A 24,849-nucleotide genomic window follows, 5' to 3' on the forward strand; every position below is an offset into this window, starting at 1 on the left:
AAACAGCCTGGGCTTCAAGAGTAGGCCATATAAGAAGCGTGGAGAAGAAACGTTATCAACTTCATTTCATTTCATTTCATGTCTGGGAAAAGCTGCTGCAAGGTCGATTATAGGCACTAGGGGGCAGTCAATGCTAATGAAACGAATCAGAGCTCACTGTTCATGTTTCTGGTGCATTACCCTATCTTTTATTTATTTATATTCTTTAAAAGTATGTTGGGTTAAAGTCTGACAGTGGACTGCCACAAGTCAGTTAGGTTTTTATTATTATTATTATTATTATTGTTTCCTTTTTTCAACACTAATTGTAGGGCAACAAACACACTTAACCTCCTCACAAGGTGTCCATAAAAAAGGAGTTGGGTAGAGTTAAAATTTTGAATAACGCTCGGCAAGATTAATTTGAGGGGCCTGTTTCTCTGCCCAACCACAATGACGATGCCGCGAGTGGCGAGCTCCGAAGGAGTTCAGACATTCAAACTCCAGTTACATGCCCAAACCTCTCCAAATGTTGATCCCCTCCCCCATCTTCACGGCCTCTGCAGGACGACAACTTTTCGAATACTTGAAGGGGCTCATCCACGGAATACCTTTGATCAACGGTAGCGACTACAGGCCGACTCATAAAGAGATGGAATGACTATGGATTATTTAAAATAAGTCGCAGAATCAGGTAAACCATTTCGACATAGTATACGTTCTTGACCAATCGTATATGTTTATTGTGAAGCTCAACTAACTGGCCAGCAAGCATGTTCTGTGTAAACCGTGATTTGCTACAAAAGTCGTAGTGGTAGGCACCACACCACAGTGAACGTATACCTAGCCTATGGTGCTATTTAAAATGCACTTGTGTGTTATTGTAACTGGGTGTAGTTGTTAGAGGTATTTTCCCCATTCCAAATATCCATGCTGGAAACTTTGGGGTAAACCCTGAATCTTAATTAGCCTACCGGTCCAGAGGATTAGAGCTACGCATTGTTTACTTGGGTGTAGCGGTATTCGACAAAGTTATCCGCTATTTCAGTCTAACTCTGAAGATAACGTAAAATTTCAGTGAAAATCGGCCTTTTATTACTTACAAAATGTGTACGTTTTATTATTCGCTTCAAGACATTGTGGTGAGTTGTAATCGCCGTAGCCTAGTATTATGCAGAATCGCATACCATGATTCTTGGGTCCCGACTTGACGTGCCTGCCTAGGCTAGCATCTTTCTCAACCCTATTTTTGCTATGTATATAGAACTAGAACTCCACGTGTAGCAGTAGGCCACGATCATAGATTGTATAACATTATGCATTCTATGGCCACGATATATTACTCCGGAATCGTGCTAGGACTTGGTGGTATTTCTTTTAAACTCTCAATACCCTTGTGCATTATTATGTCCTGATGGTTCTGATTGTACATTTGGAGTCAAATTGACCTCGTGACTGCATTTTTGATAGATGACGTCTCTGCTATATTCGCGAATATCATTAAGTTCATTGAAGCCCATTTATTTATGTGTTGTGAAATTCCTCCAAGCATTTACCATACTCTTCCATTTATTATCAAACCTATAGTTGTCAAATGAAGACGCAACCTATGTATAGATAAATAACATGACCTGTGTCCCCTGTCTGTTGCTCACCTAGCCCTTTTGTCTCCATGGTAACATGTAGGACGCCACGCACTGCTGGAGAGGGAGGCGCAGCCAGACGCTTGCTCGTGCGATTCTCTCACAGCAGAGACCAAAATGGTAAGACAACACCACCGAGGATGATAAGGAGGTGGTCTATATCTTACGAAGAGACTTCAATAGAAGTAAGAAGGAGCAGCCTTGGGAATCTTCTGTACGACGAGGTTTCGTTTTTTCTGACGGTTCTGGATTCGTCGACTTAATTGTAGAACTACCTCAACAAGGACACCCCCGATGCACATAGCATTGTCGCTTTTGTATCCATTCGATATCTTTTGATGGTGTGCTGATGCTGATAGTCTACCATATTTCCCCCTTTTCAGCCTTTCTTCAACAACATCTACTACCCATACCAGCCGGACTGCCAGGGTGCCCAAACATCTGTCGGAATACCCTCGTTGCTGAGCTCTCCACAAAGCCAGCGATCCAGCAACAACAGCCACCACACGGGCTCCGTGGCTGCCATGTCAACCTCCGCGCACTCCTCATCTGCCGTCTCGCTACCACCTTTTCGCTTCCGGACGCGGCGCGAGAATGTGGACTGGCGTCGCATCAGCGCTCTAGACGTGGACCGTGTGGCCAGCGAGCTGGACTTCCAGACGTTGCAGGACCACATAACCGGCGTGACCTTCTGCAGCGTGGACGCAGAACGGTGTCAGCGCTGCCAGGCGCCGGTGGACGCCTCGCTGCTGAAGCTTTTCCGCCTGTCACAGCTGACCGTGGAGTACCTGCTTCACTCCCAGGACTACCTCAGCCTCAGTCTGCAGGCAGCGGAGGAGAGGGTCCAGGCAGAGCAGCGGGAGAAAGAGCAGATGCAAGTGGCGTTTGAGAAGCGTGACGCTGAGCTGAAGAGCCTGAAAGATGAACTGAAGCAGAGGAAGAAGATCATCACCTCGCAGCAGGTCATGATCAGCTCGGGCATGGCAAGCTATCACAAGGTGAGCATCATAATGGTGTGGTCGTGTGATGTGTTTTGGTCGTTGTAGTCAAGTCAAGTGCACTTAATTGTCAAACATCTATGTCACTATAGGTTAGCTCAGAACAGACGTTTGAAATTGCGCTTGACCAGTCTTCAATATGTAGTTAAACTCAACATATAAGACATTGATAATAATCACAATCTCTCTCTCTCTCTCTCGCACACACACACACACACACACACACACACACACACACACAATGTGCAGTTTAAAAAAAAAACATGGGTATGGGTTAAATCCGCCAGTCTATCACAAGGTGAGCAGCACCATGTGTGGTGTTGTGTGTTTCTTCATGAAGTCTATGTCGCATTATGATGAAGAATCAACGACAGCTAACCCTTTTTCACACTTTTTCAGTCATCAAAAAGCTTATTCACTATGACCCCAGAAACCATAGCTCATAACCCCCTGAAGTGCACACACACACACACACACACACACACACACACACACACACACACACAGTGCAATTCCCAAATGAACCCCTCGTTTATTGTCATGGTGCTGTGCTGAGGCCTATAGTATACCACTACAAAGCTGATTCAGGAGTAAACCAGGTTAAGTTAAGAGGTAAATCATCTAATAGAAGAGCCTGGAGTTGTCATTCTCTTCTATTTGATGATTTACCTCTTAATTTAACCTGGTTTACTCCTGAATCAGCTTTGCAGTATAGGCCCCTGGTTGTATCTCGTGGTAGGTGGTGGTAGTTGAGCTCCTCATGAAATCAGTGCATTATTTAGGGGTTTAGGGGGTCATTTAGTTCATAGTAGGCTGTCATAGTTGCTGTTGTCTTCTTTGCTGAGGTGACATAACTTACTTCAGGGGCTGATTAAGATCCTGCAGTCAAAGGGTCAACAGGTTCACTGTAACTGAGGTACCCTGAGCATGGCGTCATCCCCATATAGCCTACTTCTGTCTTGGGCACCGGCTCCCAACACATACGCTTACCATACAGTCCATACAGTTAATTTGGTTGTGTGTGCTGTGTGATCAGTATCAGTGGTGGCAAAAGTGAATCGCATGCTCATTTGGACTTAAGGGACACTGTGTGAGATTTTTAGTTGTTTATTTCTAGAATTCATGCTGCCCATTCTCTAATGTTAATTTTTCATGAATACTTACCACCAGCATCAAACTCTAAGTATTCATTATGACTGGAAAAATTGCACTTTTCATACATGAAAAGGGGGATCTTCTCCATGGTCCACCATTTTGAATTTCCAAAAATAGCAATTTTTAGCTGCAAAAATGACTGTTCTTGGACCGTACTATAAAATATTTACTTAATACACTTTCATGTAAAGATCAAATTTGGCAATAGGCAGGCCAGTTTCAATGAGCAGCATAGTTGCAGTACCTTTTTTGACCATTTCCTGCACAGTGTCCCTTTAAATTAACAACACACAGACCACCACGGCAGAATTCTTACCCCTCTTCATGTACCAAGTCACCTTTGCCTGTGCATGAGGCAGATTAGGTAGCACTGTGGTTGTTTCTCTCTTTCTTTCTTTGCCCTTTGCCCAATCAAATCTTTTGATAATTCAGCTATTGTTGGGCTATTATTTCTCACATGTTGTTTTTTTAAATTTTTCGCAAGTGAGCGCTTTCGAGCTTTCGCTCTTCATCAGACTTCTAAGTCTCTTCTAAGTTCTAAGTCTGATGAAGAGCGAAAGCTCGAAAGCGCTCACTTGAGAAAAATAAAAAAGCAACACGGGAGCAGTGTGCGGACATTCTTCTTTATTTCTACAATACTTTGGCCTTTTGTCATGCACCTGCGTCTTGGATGTGCGCACCACTAACCTACTGACTGGGCTATTATTTCTCACATGTTGTTTTCAGACCTGTAGGCAGCTTTGAGGCTGAGCAGATGGTTTCGCCTGTTGACAATAAAGCCCGCCACAATCCCTTGTACTTAAGGCTGTGCTTGCCTAAACTAATGCCCCTCCCCCCACACTGATGACTCACTCAAATCAGCCAATAAGACGGTGTGTTTGCAGGGATTCCCCCTGCACTTGGCAGTCAAGGTGGCCACCATGACAACAAAAACACTTCCAACCTTGATAATGTCCGCTGACAAGATAAAGATGCTGTTGCACATAAAAACTAAAGTTGCTTCATATCGTGATCTAAAATTGAACTATATAGCCTTTCTAGTCATGATAGTCACATGTCTGACTGATAACTTACTTACTGTACTGTCTACCCCCTCACCCACCTTCACAAACAGAATTTAATTTAATGTTCAGCATTCATGGCCTGTCCGTATTCATCTGTAAACTCACCCCTCCCCCTCCTTTATTTCTCTTTTTGTAATTACCATCCAACAACAGTGTTGTTCATATCATATTACAGGTTAACAAGAGTGACTTCACACATTGACCTGTCATCCCCATCTCTGAAATCATGATTTCATCCCATGGTTGTAGTGTCTTTTCTCCGATTCACTTGCCCTCCTGACTGAGCCCCCAGAGCTCAGTTATCAGTTGTTAGATAGATGTGAATTGATTTGTTTGGGTTTCGCTGAGTCTGTGGTTGAGCTGTCCAAATAGTAAGGTTAATCTATTTGGCAAAGACAAACACTGTAACGGTGGTTGCATTGATTTTTCCATGCGGTCATAAGGCTTCCATGAAGTTGAAATATTGTATGCTCAGTAGATTTAAGCTAGTCTGTCTGTCCAGTATGTGAATGCCTTGTTTGTCAAATTATTAATACTTTATTTTAGAGAGGATAAAATGCAGAAATAAATTCAAAAAGCATAAATTATCATATGTCAAACAAGATTGTTCTACTCACAGATCAAGGCTTGCTGTATAGGATCTCTCTGCTCACGCTTATCTGCACCTCGCTAATTCAATTTCAACAATGATTTCGCCAATTACACCCGCTCATTTTACTGCACTTTGCCACACAAAGAGGCCATTCTCCAGGCATGTTGGCAGTCACTGATGCACACACAGTCAGTGATGTCACTCATTCATCCTTCAACATTTTCTTTTCGCCAGTGGGTTTCCTTTGTTATGTTTAGTGTGATGAGTGGTGTGAGTGTTTAAGATACTGTTTGTTCCAGTATTTATTGTCAATAGGAAAAAAATATATTATGTCATCCTATTCCAGACTTGCGGTATGCTACTAGGCTAGAGCTGTGAAGAATGGCAAGGGTAATTGCATTTAATATTATTCAGACAGGACGTTGTTTAATAAAGATAACGGCACATTATGACATGCCATTTGATTTTGCCTACAGAGAAGATAAATATGCCTCTAGAACGTTTTTGAACCATTATTGAGTGTGGTTCAGCAAAGTAACAATTTACCCACCAATTTATGAAACTGTGAAAGAAATTGTGTCCTAGGACTATTTCATTTTTATGTACGTGGTTCAGGGGGTAGAGCACGGGACTGGCAACCCAAGGGTTCCCGGTTCAAGGCCCGACCGAACCACGGCTGAAGTGCTCTTGAGCAAGGCACCTAACCCCCACACTGCTCCCCGGGCGCCGCTCAGCAGGCAGCCCACTGCTACGCACTAGTGTGTCTACTACGGACTAGTGTGTGCACTTCAATGGGATTCACTAGTCCAAATGGCATAAAGTGCAGTCCCCTAGGAGACCAAAATTGGCTTCGTTACGTTACTTTTCAACCATATGTAGTATACGTATGATGTATGGTCTTTTTCTGTTTCAGTGCCAGTTGTGTGATAAAGCCTTCATGAACGCCACGTTTCTACACAGCCACATGCAGCGCCGACATCATGAGGACTATGACATCAGTGAGTCACCTTCAGCATGCTCTCACACATCACACACCCAGTGGTGTAGTCTACGCAGAACGCGGGTATACGGAGTATACCCACTTCTACATTTCAGGGATTTCAGTATACCCACTTGAAAGTGATTGATCCATTGTTTTGAATAGCACAAATATATACAGTATACCCACTTCAAAAAATGCTCAAATATACAGTATACCCACCATAAAAAAGTAGACTACACCACTGGGACACACCCCCCACTTCAGAGGTGTATGAAGTAGAAGTAAAATTAACTTGCTCTTACCACCATTGTAATTACAACACTAGTACATGCCCTTATATAGTATATACGCCTGTTATTCCACTGTACCTACCTAATGAGGTAGGTGTACACTGTTATATACACCTCTGCCCCACTTTGTAGAGCAGTGTTTCTCAACAGGGGTGCTGGGGCACCCTGGGGTACCGCGGCCCCCCCTCAGGGGTGCCGCGTAAACATGGCTGATAAATAAATTATGTAATATAATACATATTTGTCTAAATTGATAAGTTAATGCTAGTCAGTGGAATCTTTCAACTTCAAACGTAGGTCGTGTGACGTCTCCAAATGTGTTACTTTTCTAAGTTTGTGTGGTATCGGATGCGATGCCATATTATGGCTTGTTGGTTTGGGGTGCCTCGAAATTTTTTATGAATTGAAAGGGTGCCTCGCCTAAAAAACAGGTTGAGAAACACTGTTGTAGAGGACCGAATGAACACTGCAGAATGTGCACATCAGATCCACACAGTTGTTGCTCACTTCTTTTCATACAGTGGGTATGGCGGCGGTCACAGACAGCATCTTCAGTCTGACCTGTCAGTGTTCCCAACCACCTCCAGAGCATCATCTCTCTCACCCCCTTAGATTGCCTTCTTTCCTACCATAATTACAGGATACAATTACAATAAGCCATGAAACACAATGAAAATCTCTTCCCAGGGCTCCAGACTAACTTTTTGCACTGGTTGCACTGGTGCGCCTAAAAAATTTTTTTTAGGTGCACCAGCACAAAATTTAGGTGCACCCAAATGTTTTCACCACCCCATACACACACGCACCTCAGCTTTAAAAAATAATAATAAAAAATAACAATAGCAATAATAATAGCAAGAATAATAATAATAATATTTATTATTATTATTATTCTATTATTGTTGCTATATTTTAAAAGACCTGGAGCCTTTCATGTGCTATAGGCTAGTCTTCCAAATGTGCTCCTTATAAAAGACATGACAGTAGGCTACCTAACTAACACATCTTGGCTACCAGCAGTTTGGCTGGTAGAAAAGACCAAATTAGTAGCCTTTTAGTGAGTATGTGTTTGACTAGTAAGATCAACATACCAGCCTTTTCTGCAATAAGGCTACGCACACGGCACAAGCACAGAGTTACAATATGAAGATAGATATATGGATAGATGGATGTATAGATTTTTTTTTAACAAACCCTGCTAAAAATGTCATGCTTTTTAAAATCATTAGACACAAATAGCCTAGCCTATGTTTACAGTGGAATCTGAGGTGAATTGGGTTTTGTCTATTTCCCCGTTTTTGAGCGCTCTCCCTCTGCATAATGATTGTGGTATCTTAGCAAGCGCTACGAACAGACACGACAGCACTAGTGCGCTTGCTCGCTCACTCTCTCTCTCCCTCTCTCGTGCTGTCTCGAGATGCATGAACGATGCCTTGCCGACTGATAGGCCGTATGTAGCCTGCCCTAGTCGCTATCAAAAAACTGTCACAGAAGTCCCGACAGACTAGCGCGTCACCTGTTGTTTGGCCAGCTCTGCACGCGGCTGAAACGGGCAATTATCCGCACCCGTTTGCTTTTTTGTGTGGCAATGTTTATATCCGCTCAAGCCATTTAGTTTTTCCCCGTGATTGTGACTCTCTGGTGTTTAAAATATCCTCAAGTCATTTTGCTGTTTTTACCGTGATTGTAACTCTCTCGTCCGTTGTAAAACTCGCCTGGTTGAGAACACAAAACTCGCTGGCACATGTGAACTCGGATAGTTGAGCGAAGTCGAACATTCTATTCTGAAACGTCGGGCTGCCTGTGAACGAGGAAGGGGGAGAAAGCTACCGGTAGTTCAGCGGAGTTGAAGGAATGACCGCATCGACAAGTTTTATTGTGTGATGATGGGCCACTACTGTAGAATGACTATTAATTTTATGTCCATTAAAACGGTTGTTTGGTAATTGATTTTGTTCTACTGATGGCTGGTCGCACCGGTGCACCTAAATATTTTTTAGGCGCACCATTGAAAAAAATGGGCGCATATGCGACCAAATTGGTCGCACTCTGGAGCCCTCTTCCTGTTCTGTGATTAACTTATAGCTTTTTGGATTGGGATATGAAAAGTTTGCTCAAGGCACTCCATTATTACTTGCTGGACATACTAGCATGGCCACCTTTGCTGTTTGCATTCATTAGGTGCTTATCGCATCCTCATGGGTGCCATTTCCTGATTTGGTATGATTCAAAAAAAGTAAAATGTAAAAGCAAATGTAAAAGTAGATGTATAATATGACAAATGTTTCTCCTCAGAACTACTGTCGGAAGCTCAGAAGAAGGTGCAGTCTGTGCGTTTCCAGGAGGAGATTGAGAAGCTGAAGGAGCAGCTGTCACTGACGCGATCTCAGCTGGAGACCCAACAGCAGCAGCAAGCCTGTATGGCCAGGAGCAGCCAGGTTAATATGGTGGCCTTTTATTATTCACAGTCCAATCGACATGCACTGTATACACAACATAGAACTTGGCTTGATGATTTATGAAAACGATTTTCCCAGAAGTGACAGTACGTGGTATGTATCTACTGCATCTATGGTTTCACCTGGACTGTCGATTGGAGCAAAGCGTATACCGCAAATGGCAAATTTTTAAATTACAACCCCAAAGCAGCACGTTATTTATCTAATGTTAGGGACACTGTGCAGGGAATGGTCAAAAAAGGTACTGCACATATGCTGCTCATTGAAACTGGGTTGCCTATTGCCAAATTTTATCTTTTCATGAAAGTTTACAAAGTAATAAACTACTATTTTCTAGTATGGCCCAAGTACCGTCAATTTTACAGCTAAAAATGGCTATTTCTGGAAATTCAAAATGGCGGACCATGGAGAAGATCCCCCTTTTCATGTATGAAAAGTGCAATTTTTCCAGTCATAATGAACACTTTGAATTTGATGGTGGTGGTAAATATTCATGAGAAAGGTAACATTAGTGAATGGGTAGCATGGATTCTGGAAATAATAAACAAAAAAATCCTGCACAGTGTCCCTTTAAGCTTGAAAGTTTTGAAAAATATAGCATTTGTGTATTTACTCACAATTGACCAAGTGTCCCAACAATGTATGAATCCAAATACAAATGTTGACTCAAATACCAAATATCTCTCTGTTTTTATTTGTTTTGCAGGAGCCGGATCTGAGTGAAAGGCAGGAGGAGCTGAAGCGTGAGCTGGAGAGGTGGAGGGTGGAGGAGAGGGTGGCCATGAGCAGACAGATAGAGGAGATCAAGGAGAGCTGCCAGCGAGACGTCAACTCACTCTACCACAAGAACTCCATGTTGGAGAAGGTGACTGTTTCCATTGTTATAATGATACAGGTCTGAAAGTTAGAGTATTTGTCAAGTGTTTTTTTTTTTGTGCTCATCCCACACTTAATTTACGTTTTTTCATCACCAGCCAATACGGCTAGTAAATGTTCGTTATTTATTTTCGGGGCCTTTGGAAGGTTTCTACCCTTGGTCGTCAAACTTTGCGTGACCCTCCCCTAGCGAGCTTTAAAGCTTTGATGATTGTCCCGTGATGCTGTCAAAAAAATAGCATGAATGTCGACTAATGAGCGTCCTCGCTTAACATCACACAATAGAGTAGAACTCTCTTAACATGCTACTGAAAATGCATCCATTTTTATATTTCGTTTTCTGATGTCCTGTTGCATTAAAAAACGATGGATAATGGTTGAAACACGAGAATTATCACAGCAATTCCACAATTTTGACTGAACACTAACCTGAGATATGCACTTAAAGTGGTAGTTTGCTATTTTAGACATTAAGCCCTGTTTGTGTGACTTCTGGGGTGAAGTAGAGATGTTCTCATCACAATTTTGACATTTGGTGCTGAACTGAGCATTTGGGTATCCAAGACTGCAGCCCCCCCACCTTACATTGACTCCAATAGAGCACTCAAGCAATCGATTATAAAATGGCATTCAACTTTTGTTTTAGAAGACATGGAACTCACCGTGTGGTCAGTGGTAGACAGCGATAAATTGACCCGAAAATTGCAGCAAAATATGCCTTCTAACTGTTGTTTAGCATTTGGCGGACCTATTTTTCCCCAGACGCCGTTGAATAGTAGTAGACATCCAGCCAGTAGGTAGCGATAGTGTGTTGTTTATGTAGACATCAAGGAGCGAGGTAGAACGGCTATCTTTGAGCGGGACTGGCTACAAAAACTACAGCTTGCATACAAACCATAGATAGTTACGGAAACAAACGCACCCCCATTTCCGGTCGCGCGGAGTAATACTAGTCAAACCAATACAATCAATGAAGACGGACAATAATGAATATATCTTCTCTGGAAGCGTATTTCGCGGTGATTTTCGAGCCAACGTATCGCTGCCCACCTCTGACCACTCGGTGAGTTTCATGTCTCTGCAAACGAAAGTTTAATGCCATTTTATGATCGATTGCTTGAGTGCTTCATTGGAGTCAATGTAAAGGTGGGGGGGGCTGCCGTCTTGAATACCCAGATGCTCCGTTCAGCACCAAATGTCAAAATTGAGATGAGAACATCTTTACTTCACCCCAGAAGTCACACAAACAGGGCTTAATGTCTAAAATAGCGAACTACCACTTTAAACCTGTTTTAATACTGAGCCAGGTTCTTGGAACACCTTCCTGAGCCTGGTGTTCGCCATAGTGACATAAACAAACATTCTCTCCCACTTTCAGGAACTGATGAAAGTGCAGGAGACCAATCGTGTTCTGGTGGCCAAGATGGAAGAGGAGCAGGACTCTTGGAAGAAGAGGACCCCAGAGCCCGGCCCGAGTGATGGGGACAATCACAAGCATCATGCTGAGGAGACCAGGCACCAGCAGGAGATCCTCAGGCTGGAGCATCTGCTACAGGCCCAGGTCTGCAGTATGACATCATCATGGTGGTCACATTGGCACTTAAAAAATGCCTTGAAGATAGAGTATGTCATTTTAGTTGTTTACTTTCAAGAGGTATGCCGCCCATTCACAAGTTTGATATTTTCATGAATATTTAGTAAGTAATAAAGTAGTATTTAGTGGTCTGACCAAAGGTCTTGCAGCCAGGAGATGTTAAAGTGGTGGTTCGGTATTTTAGACATTAAGCCCTGGTTGTGCGACTTCTGGGGTGAAGTAGAGATGCTCTCATCACAATTTCGAAATTTGGTGCTGAACGGAGCATTTGGGTATTCAAGGAGCAAGCAGGAGCAAGCAGTCATCCCATCACTTTTCAAAGCTGCTACCATCATACCCGTGCCGAAGAAATCATCACCATCATGCTTCAATGACTACCGTCCTGTAGCACTGACGCCCATAATCATGAAGTGCTTCGAACGGCTAGTCCTGTCACACATCAAAGCCACCCTACCCCCCACCCTGGACCCCTACCAGTTCGCATACCTAGCCAAGCGATCCACGGAGGATGCAATCTGCTCTGCCCTCCATCCAGCCCTCATCCACTTGGACAATAAAGACTCATATGTGAGAATGCTGTTCATTGACTTCAGTTCAGCATTCAATACCATAATACCACAACAACTCATCAGAAAACTGGACAAACTAGGTTTCAGCACCTCCCTCTGCAACTGGCTGCTGGACTTCCTGATGCAGAGACCACAAGCAGTACGGGTAGGGAATAACACCTCAAGCACCCTGACCCTGAGCACGGGGGCTCCGCAAGGTTGTGTTCTCAGCCCCCTGCTGTTCACGCTGCTGACACATGACTGCACAACAACCCACAGCACTAACCATCTAGTGAAGTTTGCGGATGATACAACACTGGTGGGCCTCATCACTAAGGGCGATGAGACCCACTACAGAGAAGAAGTAGACCTGCTGGCCAGATGGTGCAAAGACAACAACCTCCTGCTGAATGTCAACAAGACCAAGGAGATTGTTGTCAACTTTCAGAGGGTCCAAAAACAACTGCCACCACTGACCATCGACGGTGATGCTGTGGAGAGAGTGAGCAACACCAAGTTCCTTGGAGTGCACATCAGCTACGACCTCTCTTGGACCACCAACACTACATCACTGGCGAAGAAGGCCCATCAGCGTCTCTACTTCTTGCGCAAACTAAAGAAGGCAAGTGCTACACCCTCCATCATGACAACATTCTACAGAGGAACCATAGAGAGCGTCGTGTCCAGCTGCATCACAGTGTGGGGAGGAAGCTGCACGGAGAAAAACAGGAAGACACTCCAGCGTGTTGTGAACACAGCGAAGAAGATCATTGGAGTACCACTCCCCTCCCTGCAGGACATTTACACCGCACGCCTCACCCGAAAAGCACTGATGATCATCAAAGACACAAGCCACCCTGGACACAAACTGTTCAGCCTCCTGCCCTCTGGAAAGAGGTACAGGCGCCTCCGTTCCCGTACCACCAGGCTTGCAAGCAGCACGATGCATCAAGCAATCAAGATACTGAACACTCAACCCACTCTCCCTTCACTGTCAGCCTCTAGCCAGCCAGGCCACTGACAACGCTCCCCCCCTCATCCCCACCACCATATCTGCGACTGAACATTCCACCTGCACTACTACATCTGTGACTGAACTTTCAACCTGCACTAACTCAAAACATACACATGCACATACACACACACACACACACACACACACACACACACACACACACACACACACACACACACACACACACACACAAGCACACTGCACTTTCTGCACTAAACCCAAACATACACACACTGACACACAACTCATACTCACACACATACACACACACACACACACACATACACAGGTACACACACACAGACGCACACCGCACTTTCTACCTGCACTAAACACACACACACACACACACACACACACACACACACACACACACACACACGCACACACGCACACAAAACACATACAAACACACACACACACACACATACTGCTGCTGGTGTATTTAATAAAACCTTTTTTAATTATTTATTTTCTTCAAATGCTACTATTACTATGTCAGAACGCTATAAAGGACTTTTAGAAAAAGCACAACAAAATACCTCCTCTTAATGTATGTTCTCTACAAGTCTTCTGTTGTCCAGTCTTGCACTTTAAATGTCTGTATGAGCAATGTCTACGTCCATACTGTCTATGTCCATGTATGAGTACTGTCTATGTCTATACTGTCTATGTCCTTACCTAGATTAGTCTATGTCTGCATGGGAGAGCAAGAAACGCAATTTCAAATTCTTTGTATGACCAGTGCATGTAAAGAAATTGACAATAAACTTGACTTGACTTGACTTGAAGTCTGCAGCCCCCCAACCTTTACATTGACTCCAATGGAGCACTCAAGCAATCGATCATAAAATGGCATTAAACTTCCGTTCGAAAAGACCTGGAACTCACAGTGGTAGACAGTGATAAATTGACCCGAAAATTGCCTTCTAACTGTTGTTTAGCATTTGGAGGACCTATTTTTTCCCCAGACGCCGTTGTTTGTGTAGATATCAAGGAGTGAGGTAGAACGGCTATCTTTGAGCGGGACTGGCTATAAAAACTACAGCTTGCATACAAACCATAGATAGTAACGTAAACAAACACACCCCCATTTCCGGTCGCGCGGAGTAATACTAGTCAAACCAATACAATCAATGAAGACGGACAATAATGATAATATATCTTCTCTGGAAGCGTATTTCGCTGTGATTTTCAAGCCAACATATAGCTGCCCACCTCTGACCACTCGGTGAGTTTTATGTCTCCACAAACGAAGGTTTAATGCCATTTTATGATCGATTGCTTGAGTGCTCTATTTGAGTCAATGTAAAGGTGGGGGGGCTGCAGTCTTGAATACCCAAATGCTCCGTTCAGCACCAAATGTCAAAATTGTGATGAGAACATCTCTACTTCACCCCAGAAGTCACACAAACAGGGCTTTATGTCTAAAATAGCAAACCACCACTTTAAAGAATTCAAAACGACATGGAGAATTTACGTTCATGGAGAAGATCGACTTTTTCTTGTTAAAAAATGATGGTTGTGGTGAATATACATTAAATGGGCAGCCTAAATTCCGGAAATAAACTACTAAAAAGATTACATACTCTAGCCCTCTTAGTTTTTATCAGAATGGCAATGACCAAGTCATAATGTAGTAATAAAGAGTTTGTGTAGTGTCGTGCTGAAGCTGTCTTACTTGTTAGTATAAAGAGCAATCATGAATAAACATACCTGTGCATTATTATATCATCATTATTGTACATTATTGCACACATACTCTGTTATACACATTCATATTATGCATCTTGCACAATCATATCTTGTGATTTGTCAATTGTGCGTTTTATAAATGGCTTTTTGATATTTTATTTTTTTTCCAGGAAGAGAAATGGACAGCCAAATTGCTTAAAGTCCAGAAGGAAAACGATACGGTGAAGAAACAGGTAAAACATACGCGAAATAAAAACAAGCTTAAAAAAAAAACTCAGACCTTGACGCAGATAAAAGATTGAATGCCTTTTACTTGTCATATGTACTCTATTATGCAAAGGAATCAATATTGGACAATATTTGACCAATTCTTGCTTTACATATGTAGATAAACGAGTCGGTTTCTTTGTTTGTGTCATGTCTAATTCGTATTGTCTCTTGTATGTCTCCACAGCTGAGGGAGGACCTGCAGCACTTACAGCAGAAATCGTCCCGTGAGCAAACCCAGCCGCACAGACAGACGGAACAGACGGTGAAGGAGGGAAACGGCCTTCACTATCAGCTGCCGCAGGTCAGACAACAGTGGCCCAGTCACAGGAAGCAGAGCGCTTGTTCAGGATATCCTGCAGTGCTTTTATCAGCTACTGGTCCTTTCGGTCCTTTGGAGATGAACCATTAGGCAGGCCGCGCCCTCCGAGTGACGCAACACCTTCAGCGTTGCTTCTAGTCAGGCCAGGAGCAATAGAAATATAGTTTCTGACCCCCGGAAAAATCGGGAACTCCTCCCACTTTGTCGGGAAGCAAACAACCAGTAGCAAACTAAGGGAGGCGGATCAACCATGATGTTTAGGAAATGTTAATCGATATGCTCTTGGTCAGACCAAGTCTCAGAAGAGATTTGGAAGTCGAAGATAATCAGGTTAATGAACCATAACCATACCTTAACATTTGGGCTGATTATATTGAAAATCGGAGGAATTTTGGTTCTTGTTTACATAATGTTTGCCACAAAAAACAAATCAGCCAAACCAATTGCATACATTTTTCGTTTCTATTTTTGAATGCCATCGTATTTTGTATTTATGTGCTACTTTCAAGTTCTTTTACCGACGTTGGCTAAGACTTCGGACAAAAAGTTGAACGGACAGAGATTTATGTTGTGCTTTTTTCTTCTCAGACGAACCTGGTGTCTTCAAAACCATCTACAGTTGTCAAGGAGTCTCCAGGTATGTACACTTTTCTGTGGGTAATTAGTGCCTTGCTTTGTTAACATATTGTCTGTGTTCTGAATTCGCAGCATTATCTTGTCAGAAACTTCACAGCTCTTCTCTTTCTCAAAACAGCCCCTATCCCAGAACCCAAGGCCAAACCAGTCGTGCATGGTAAGTGAATCAAAAAAGGATAGTTAAAATAGTTTGAATGTCGTATACATTTTGACAATTTATGCTGATTCCATCTACAAGTTAATGCATTCACCAAATATGTTTGCAAAAAAGAGAGATAACAAACACCTGACATTGACTGAACAAGCATTAAAAGTGCATCAGAAATGTCTGGTATAAAATAGCACATAGCAGCCGTGTCAGCCGAATATTAGACCGATCGTGTCATGCTCCGCTGACAGTGTGGAGTGCTCACGTTAAATGCCTTGCTGTTGTTCCACCTCCCTTTGGAGCAGACCCCCCTCACCTGCTCAATAAACTGGAGCCCATAGTGGAACTCTCTGAGGAGGACAAAGGTAAACGCCCCGGGTCTCTGTGGCATGCTGTAGACTGATTGCATGCTCTCATGGACTAGCCTGTATGGCTGATGTTGTAGTCATCATCATATTCGTCGTCTTATTATCGACCGAAATACTCTGCGGTAGGCTTTGATTTGATTGACAGCCAAGTCGGCCTATGGACATCATGCATGTTGTCTGGCATGAAGAATCTCCACTCATGATTCCATAGAACCAGTTGCAACTTCTCGATCTTCTTCTCCATCTGTGTTTCTATGGTCTCTGTTCTGAGAATAGGCCCATGAGTGGTACCCATTGTAAACATCACTATAAAGGTTTCCTTTTCATTTGGTAGTACCATCCCATCCGCCTTCATATGTGGGACTCACCATCTTACCATCCCACCCTTGATGTGGGAGACTGTCTGTTTCTCACCATGTTATGAAAGTTGAAGGTGTGTAGTGTATTTGTGTAGTGATAGTGATGTATGTGTAGTGATGTATGTGTTATTTTTTTATTTTATCTCACAGACTCCTCAAGTATATCAGAGAAGAGGCCGTTGGTGGTGCGTGAGGTCCAGGAGAGGGTGAAGGCGTTCCTGAAGAACCCAGGAGCTCGGAGGGAGGTGAGGGAGGTGGTGGAGCAGACACTGGCGGACCAGCTGCACTCTCTGGGTGTCAGACCGGTAAGTGTTGATACGCCTTTGTTATGGTTAATAAATGAAGAGTTTATTTGCAAAACGGTGTATCCACCATTTTTGACTTTTGCATTTTATTACAGAAAATAGCTGCTCAGGTGGCCTATCACCTATGTGTGAATTCTTGCCATTCAAATATTATATACTTTTCAACCTATACAAAATGCATTTTGCAATGCAAAGCAATGGACTGCCCAATACAAATATTTCCCAACATTCTAAAAAATGGAGATACACCGTTTTGGAAATAAACTCAAACACTGGACAGGCAAACACTGGAAGAGGGTTACACGCTATTTTTGCCTTCTTAACTTTAGTCTCTAGTTATGTCATTTAAGAAATAATTTCTCAACATTTGGGTAGATGACGTGACGTGTAAATTTTGCTGTCGCAGGCTCTTAAAATTAAGTAAATTCATGCTTTCAAAATTGTCAATGCTTTAAATGATTAAACTAATGTCGTTGTTGTGAAAAAGTAATGTGTAATAAATCCAGAGCTTAAATAAGTATACTTAATTTTGAGTCAAATGTCACATTTGTCCTTTGGTGTGACTGAGGCAAGCCTGGTTCTCCATATTAAAACATTTTTAAATAAATAATCAAAGCTCAGTCATTTGTCTAAACAACCCTGGCATGTTTTTCAAGGTGTCTATTTTAGCAAGTGGCAATGCTTAATTTTTTCCTGTTTTTCTGAGACCGTATGGACTTATGAAACTTTGTCGCAGAAAACAATGTCCTGTGGTGTGACATCATATTTTTGGTTAATTCTGTGGATAAATATCTATTGTTGAAGCTCCAGCGGTACATACATTGTGACTTCAGACCCTTAAGAAGCCAATGGCAAGGGTGGATTTTAGATTTTTCTCTCAGAGTTCTTCAGTCAATCAATTATGTTTTGCTACCACAAGATGTATTAGTTTTGTAGTCCTTTGTTGTGACAGCCATAAAATACATTTTGACAATAGTGTATATTTTTCATATTTTTTTCTTATGTAGATGTATGAAAATGAATCTTACTAAAGGTGAAATTGTATTTCAGTTGGCAACGACATGGCTTTAAATTAACTCAAAAGCTCAAAAGTCCTATGGTGTGATGGTAAAAGTCCTATGGTGTGATGGTAAAAGTCCTATGGTGTGACACTTTGGAGTATCACACCAAAGGACAAACAGGTCACACCAATGGACTAGATATTTGAGAAATAGCTTTTAAAACAACTGGTAGTACATATTTGTTTTGTTTTGTTGTTTGACTAGATAAATATTGTGTATTCAAATTACTTATTCCTTTATTGGCCTTTGGAATTTATACTTTGATGCATTGTTGATGAATATTTGCTGTTGATTTTAGGTACTGTCAAATGATATAAAATGTCATTAATGGTGCTTTGAAACCATATAATATAATGGTAACAGTGAAGGAAAGATCAGTGAGAGAGCAGATAGAGGAGTATAGATGAATAAAGTATGCTCTGGAGAGCTCAATATACAGCATAAATGTGCTGTCCAGCTTGAGATACCAAACAGGCACTGGTCACTGCACACTACAGGTTCAATGGTCTGACAGTCATAGCATACCTACAAAAGTGTGATGGTCATGCCAAGGTCACACTTCAGTATGAGTCTTATGAGGTCTGCAGGTTACATTTAATGACCGCATGGCTGTGATTAAGAGTTACAATAGGCTGATAATCGACGATTCAAAGACTTATAAGTGTAAAGTGTAGGTCCATATTGACTACAATTATATTATGATCAAAAGACAAAATAATCATGTTGATATATTTGTTTCTGGCCCAGTTTTGCTTTTCTGTCCTTTAGCGTGACATGAATGTCCTACGGTGTGACATGTTTTAAACGCTCAAATATTTGTTTGAGCTAAACAATATGTTTGATAAACACTGAATATTGCATAAGGGAAGAACAAATTATCGTCCCTGAAAAGTTAGTATAAATTCGGACAATTTTGAACATTTAAAAGAAAGATATCCCTGTTTTTCCTCAAAGGTTTCTAATAATCTCACATCTAATGGGAAAAAAATACTTAAATGGTAATTTCTCATTAAATTAAGACTTAAAAAAATTGCAATAAATATGAAGAGTGTAACAATGTTCATAAAACTCCATCAAGCCATTTCTACATTACTTAATATATTTATTTCTTAACGTCACACCAAAGGACATATTTCAGCAAATTGCTTTATCAACGTAAATAAATAATCAATGAATAGACCAACATTGTGACCACTTGGATTTTTTGAAAGATTAATTGCTGCACTACGTAGACATATACTGTTTTCCCTCATAAACAATGTTTTGTGAAAAAAATGTTTTTTGCTGCCTATCCGTCATCTACCCACTTACAGTTACAGATTCGAGTGCAGCCTAGGTCATTATTACCCAACCCTACCCCGTCTGTCTCTTGCACTGCTGCTTCCTTGCTGTCATGATCTACACTGTCCTTTTTTCAATAAAGGCAAAAAGCCCATAAAAAAAAAATATATATATATTTTTTTAATGTTAAACGTATGTGTTCATTAGGAGTCCCAGGGCCTGTGTACAGGGGAGTTTGAACGCTTGATGACGGCGGTCCAGGAGAAGAGGAGGCAGCAGCAGGCCAAGGGCAGCCCTGGTGGGCGGGGCCTGAGGACAGAGCTCTCCCGCAGCCTGGAGCGGAGGGTGAAGGACAGGCTGGCCGGCTGCAGCTCTGCCCCCGAGAAACGCAGGAGGACCAGAGATCCTCCAGGTACAGCACAGGCAGAGAGAGTAGAGAGAGAGAGAGGTTCCATTGGCCCATTGTTTCCTGGTTCTATTATGCCCCCCCTTAGGCAGACCTAGGCAGACCTAAGGACTGTTCTATTCATTGTAGGAGCATTATGACACGCCCCTTTAGGCAGACCGGAACCTGGTCGCGTTAGGTGCCCATAGAAACCTATTATGTTGGCATATCTCTATAGAATATCTCTGGTACAGGTTTTATAATGGCTCCAGACAGTAAAAAAAAAATGGGGTGTCAATATTTCAGAATAAATTTATTTTAATCCAGGTAAGACTGTGGAGAGTCAAAAAGTCAGTGTAAAATTCTGCAGGTGGCCACATTCCAGTGTTAATATTTATACTATGTTGAGTAGAATTAACACTGAAAATGTTACACTGACCTAAGAGTACAATTAACACTATTTTTTGAGCGGGACCAAATGTCATCTTAAACAGAGTTAATTTTAACTCTTAGTTGAGTTACATTAACACTGTATTTTGTACTGTGCGCCTACTGAAAGTCATGGAGGTGTGCTGTTCTCCTGTCTGCCACCCGTCCTTCCATCTGTGCAATCGTCTGTCCGCCACAGATTCTTTCATGTGCGCAAATTTTGGACAAGAACACATAAGGGGAGACAAACCATAAATGAAGACCTCCACAATGGTCATGTGTATGCATCTCTGTCTTCATAGTGGCCATGCCCAGGGCCTTGTCCAACAGCCTTCCGTCCAGAGGCGTCCGACTGGTGTCAGAAAGCCCACCCACCCAACTGAGGACACCACAGGCACCCCAGCAGAACAGCCGCACCAAGCCCCAACCCAGCACCTCCACCCCCAAGTAAGACCCTTTCTGCACTCGGACTGGGGCGCATTTCTCGAAAACATAGTTGTTAGCCAGTTAGCAACTTGGTTAGTTGTCAATGGGAAATTGCATCGCAAACAACAAAGTAGCTAACCTAGTTAGCAACTATGGCTTTGGGAAATGCACTCTGATTTGCTGTTCCAGAATTCACCACTTCAACTGGATACGAACTGATAGTGAAATAAATGTTGGTTCTGATTGCTTTCAAAATGTTTATTGTTCATTATACTGTATTTCTAAGGTATGCCAATGATAATGGTCAGCCCTATTCATGTGTCAAAATCCACAGAATCATGTTAAATAACCTTGAATGATTTTCATCCCTAGAATTTATCCATCGAGTTCAGATGATGATGATGATGATGATTCAGAAAAAGTATTGGCTCCTCAGCCTCTGAAACGGTCCTGGCCTAGAAACGAGCCTGTGCCTCTCCCTAGGCCCACCATCCCACAGGTCAGCCTGATCTCATAAAAAGGAGCATTTTTTCACGCTAGTGTATTCCACCTGTTGGTCTGACACATTTTATCATTGTGACCTACGAGTTAACACCGTTTAAAGAGTTGCAAATCTCACATGGGCAAAATAATTTCCCTGCATGGTTAAAGGAATATGCCACTATTTTGGGGCTTATTACAGTTAAAATCGTTGGGCAGGGTTTATAAAGGTGGTAAAGTGTCTTATTTTTCATGTTAAGCGTTGTCTTGCTTTAAGACAAGTTAATAGAGGGAATATGTCGCTAAGCTAGTGAAAGTCAATGTATCCATGTAGCATGCTACAATGCTACACGGATACATTGACTTTCACTAGCTTAGCGACATATTCCCTCTTTTAACTTGTCTTAAAGCAAGACAACGCTTAACATGAAAAATAAGACACTTTACCACCTTTATAAACCCCAGCCAACGATTTTAACTGTAATAAGCCCCAAAATAGTGGCATACTCCTTTAACACCTTAACCCAGGGGTGTCAAACTCAAATTGATTGAGGGCCAAAATCAAAATCTGGAACGAAGTCGCGGGCCGAACTCAACATTTATTTTTAAAAATGGCACTTCATATTCATACTTAAATTTCACACACACTCTTTCCCATCATATTTGTTAGTTCAAATGTGTCTGCACATCCCGTGACACAGCAAATTTCATGTTCAAGTCATGTTACGCTACATTAATGGTGTATGTTGGCCAAATGTCATACACATTTGAAATGATCTCGCGGGCCGAATAAAATGGCTCCGCAGGCCAAATTTGACCCCCGGGCCTGAGTTTGACACCCCTGCCTTAACCTGTCACTTACTGTTGTAGAAAGCATAGAAACAAGCCAAATGCGTTAAGACACGCAAAGATGGCATATTTTTAACACGTTCTCAAGTGTGTGCTATACTTTTACTGTAATGTTCAATCATGTCTATAAGGTCTTTGTGTATGTTCTGTATGTTCTGTAAGCTGACAGACACCTTAATTTCCTTCGGGATTAATTAAAGTACTCTTCTCTACTCTACTTCTCATGGTGTCATGTGGCACAGGTGGTGGTCTGCAGAGAGAAGCCCGCTACTGCGGTGGACAGCGATGGAACGTGGACAGAAGGCAGCGAACTGGAAGAGATCGAGCCTAAGCAGCTACAGAATTCCTGTCCAGTCAACCAGAAAACACATGAGAAGAGGACGCAAGGTCAGAATGTGTTCCTGTGATAGACAGACACACTATTCTTTTCTTTCTTTTGTTTTCTTTCTTCTAGCTTGGTTAGCATTTACGCTATTGACTGTCAGTGACAGTAGGGTTTCCACTAACTTTTTAATGTCCATTTTATTTGTGAAACGTAATCCACAAAACTGGATGTAAGTTAGATTGAAAATCAGCAGCCTGTCTTGCCTGGCTTAGACCACAGTGAAAATGCATTTAGATGCACACTGGGCTTATTTTATCACTCACTGTACATAGTACTTCCTTGTTTGGCCTCTCTCAAAGGCACATAATTCATCACCTGATAATCATCCACATTTACAGTATGTACTGTACCAGTATGTAATCAGCTTGCAAAACTATGGGTTGCATTTCCCGAACATCCACTTGAAAGGGTTGCAGAAGCAATGTGCAATTTGACCATCAGAGCCTTACAGTGTTTCAGTTAATTGCAGTATGTAATAGTTTGTAATACATGTAAATAATCCAAATCATTTGAAAAGAATCACAACAAATTAATCAAATATGGCAGTAGATCAGTAAATAAAAATAACGTTTCATGTCACCTCAGGTCACCAGGTGAAAGACCTAACCAGGAGCCTTGAGAATCAGCTGGCTAGCCAGGGACCACCCAAACTGGCAGGGAGTGTCAACACCTTGTACACCTCTAAAATCATTGGGGCAACTACTCCCAAAACATTGGACCAAGTGGAACAGCCTAAGGTATAGTAGGTCATTGCATTTATGGAGCTGATGTTTGTTGTGGGATTTAGGAGTGGGTTGCTGTGAAAAATTGCAGAAGGAGTTGGTTTTGTTTTAACAGAGAAGTGAATATTCTTGCTGCAGAATTTAACAAGATACACAGACCTACTTCGAGTGCAACACAAAGAAGCAAATTGATTTCTGATGAACCAACATTACTTTGTATATAGTTGCTACTTGTCTAAAGTCTCTGTTCACTGAATCAGCTAATCTTTATCATTCCAACATACAGTAGCTAATAATCAACATCACCTATTTGTAACTGATGCATTCTAGCACACTGTGAAGGATGACAAGAAGGGCAATAAGGAAAATCACAGCAATAATACTAACGATGAGGATGATGACGACTGGGACATCTCGTCTCTGGACGAGGCCTCCAAGCCCACCTCCACCCTTACCCCCCTGCAGAAGACGCTGGAGTCCACCAGCACCAGCGTGTGGGGGCCCTCTACTGGACACAGCGCCAAACCCGGTAAATTACTGTTAGCCACTGACGCAACTTTGACAACTTTGTCTTTAATTTGACTGAATTGGAGACTATGTTGTTTTTGTTTTTCTTTATTTATCGATAAAAAATAAATAAAGAATATATATATATGTATACTGTGTACATTATATATTCAGTATATATAAAGGTTAGGTGACAAGAAGAACTGTTCTTGACCAAGGCACTCCAAAAAGTTATAAATGCTTTTTATTTATCTATAGTGAGATACACATAGGACCTAGTAGGTCCAAGCCATAAGCCCAAGTCCTCTGTGGATATAATTACAAATAAAAACTTTTTTAAGTTTATGGAGTGTCCTAGTCAAGAAAGAGTATTTTCTCCTAACCCTGGTAAAAGAATGTTGGCTTTTGACAAAGCAGTCAATTAATGCACGAAGACAAGGACCGTGTTGAATAAGTTGTATAAGAATGATCAATGGCAATCGGGCCGTAATCTACTGCAAAGACTCTGTGTAATGTCGTAGTAGTGTGGTGCTGTGATAGTGAAATCTTATCAATGACTAGTGTGATGTTCCATTGGCAAACCGTACACATGATGAGGCTACAGATACAAATCAATACTGTTTAATGGAGAAATATATACTGTATGTGTGTGTATCTACATGTATTTATACGTCCAGTGATATATTTCTATTCTTTTGCAGGACTAACTGAAGCTGGAACAGCGAGTACACTGAAGAGCAGCCTGCTGTCCTTTAGTGACTGGAGTAGTTCTGAGGACTAATAGCTTTTATTTCTTACAAAAACAAAACATAATTATGAAATATGATTTTAATTTTCAAGCTCTCCACCACCCAATCACTGACTGAATAAAAAAAATTAATATTTGTATTTTAGGTACAGTTTGGTATTTAAAGGTGCGGTTGTGTGGACATATAGATTTTATTTCTTTAAAATCATGAAATATTATCATCCTTTAGCTCCCCACCACTGAAACATTGACTGAATTAAAATTGTAATATTTGTATTTGG

General features: G+C 41.8%; 1 protein-coding gene across 2 annotated transcripts; it reads left to right on the forward strand.

Annotated features, from left to right (window-relative positions):
• Positions 1-1,669: 1,669 nt before the first annotated feature.
• Positions 1,670-24,849, forward strand: dzip1 (DAZ interacting zinc finger protein 1). Of its 2 annotated transcripts, XM_063212300.1 has the most exons (19): positions 1,670-1,742; positions 2,006-2,620; positions 6,345-6,429; positions 8,999-9,141; positions 9,869-10,027; positions 11,417-11,599; positions 15,061-15,123; positions 15,345-15,461; positions 16,068-16,116; positions 16,234-16,272; positions 16,569-16,628; positions 17,141-17,295; positions 19,845-20,049; positions 20,754-20,898; positions 21,250-21,376; positions 22,449-22,593; positions 23,177-23,328; positions 23,644-23,842; positions 24,522-24,849. In XM_063212300.1, exons 1-19 carry the CDS (start codon positions 1,740-1,742, stop codon positions 24,599-24,601), a joined length of 2,724 nt encoding a protein of 907 aa, XP_063068370.1. In that variant the 5' UTR covers positions 1,670-1,739; the 3' UTR covers positions 24,602-24,849. The 2 variants fall into 2 exon arrangements, with proteins under 2 accessions (XP_063068370.1, XP_063068371.1); XM_063212301.1 differs by lacking the exon at positions 16,569-16,628.

Source organism: Engraulis encrasicolus, chromosome 12 (genome assembly GCF_034702125.1).
Source record: "Engraulis encrasicolus isolate BLACKSEA-1 chromosome 12, IST_EnEncr_1.0, whole genome shotgun sequence".
In the NCBI taxonomy this organism is placed as follows: domain Eukaryota; kingdom Metazoa; phylum Chordata; class Actinopteri; order Clupeiformes; family Engraulidae; genus Engraulis; species Engraulis encrasicolus.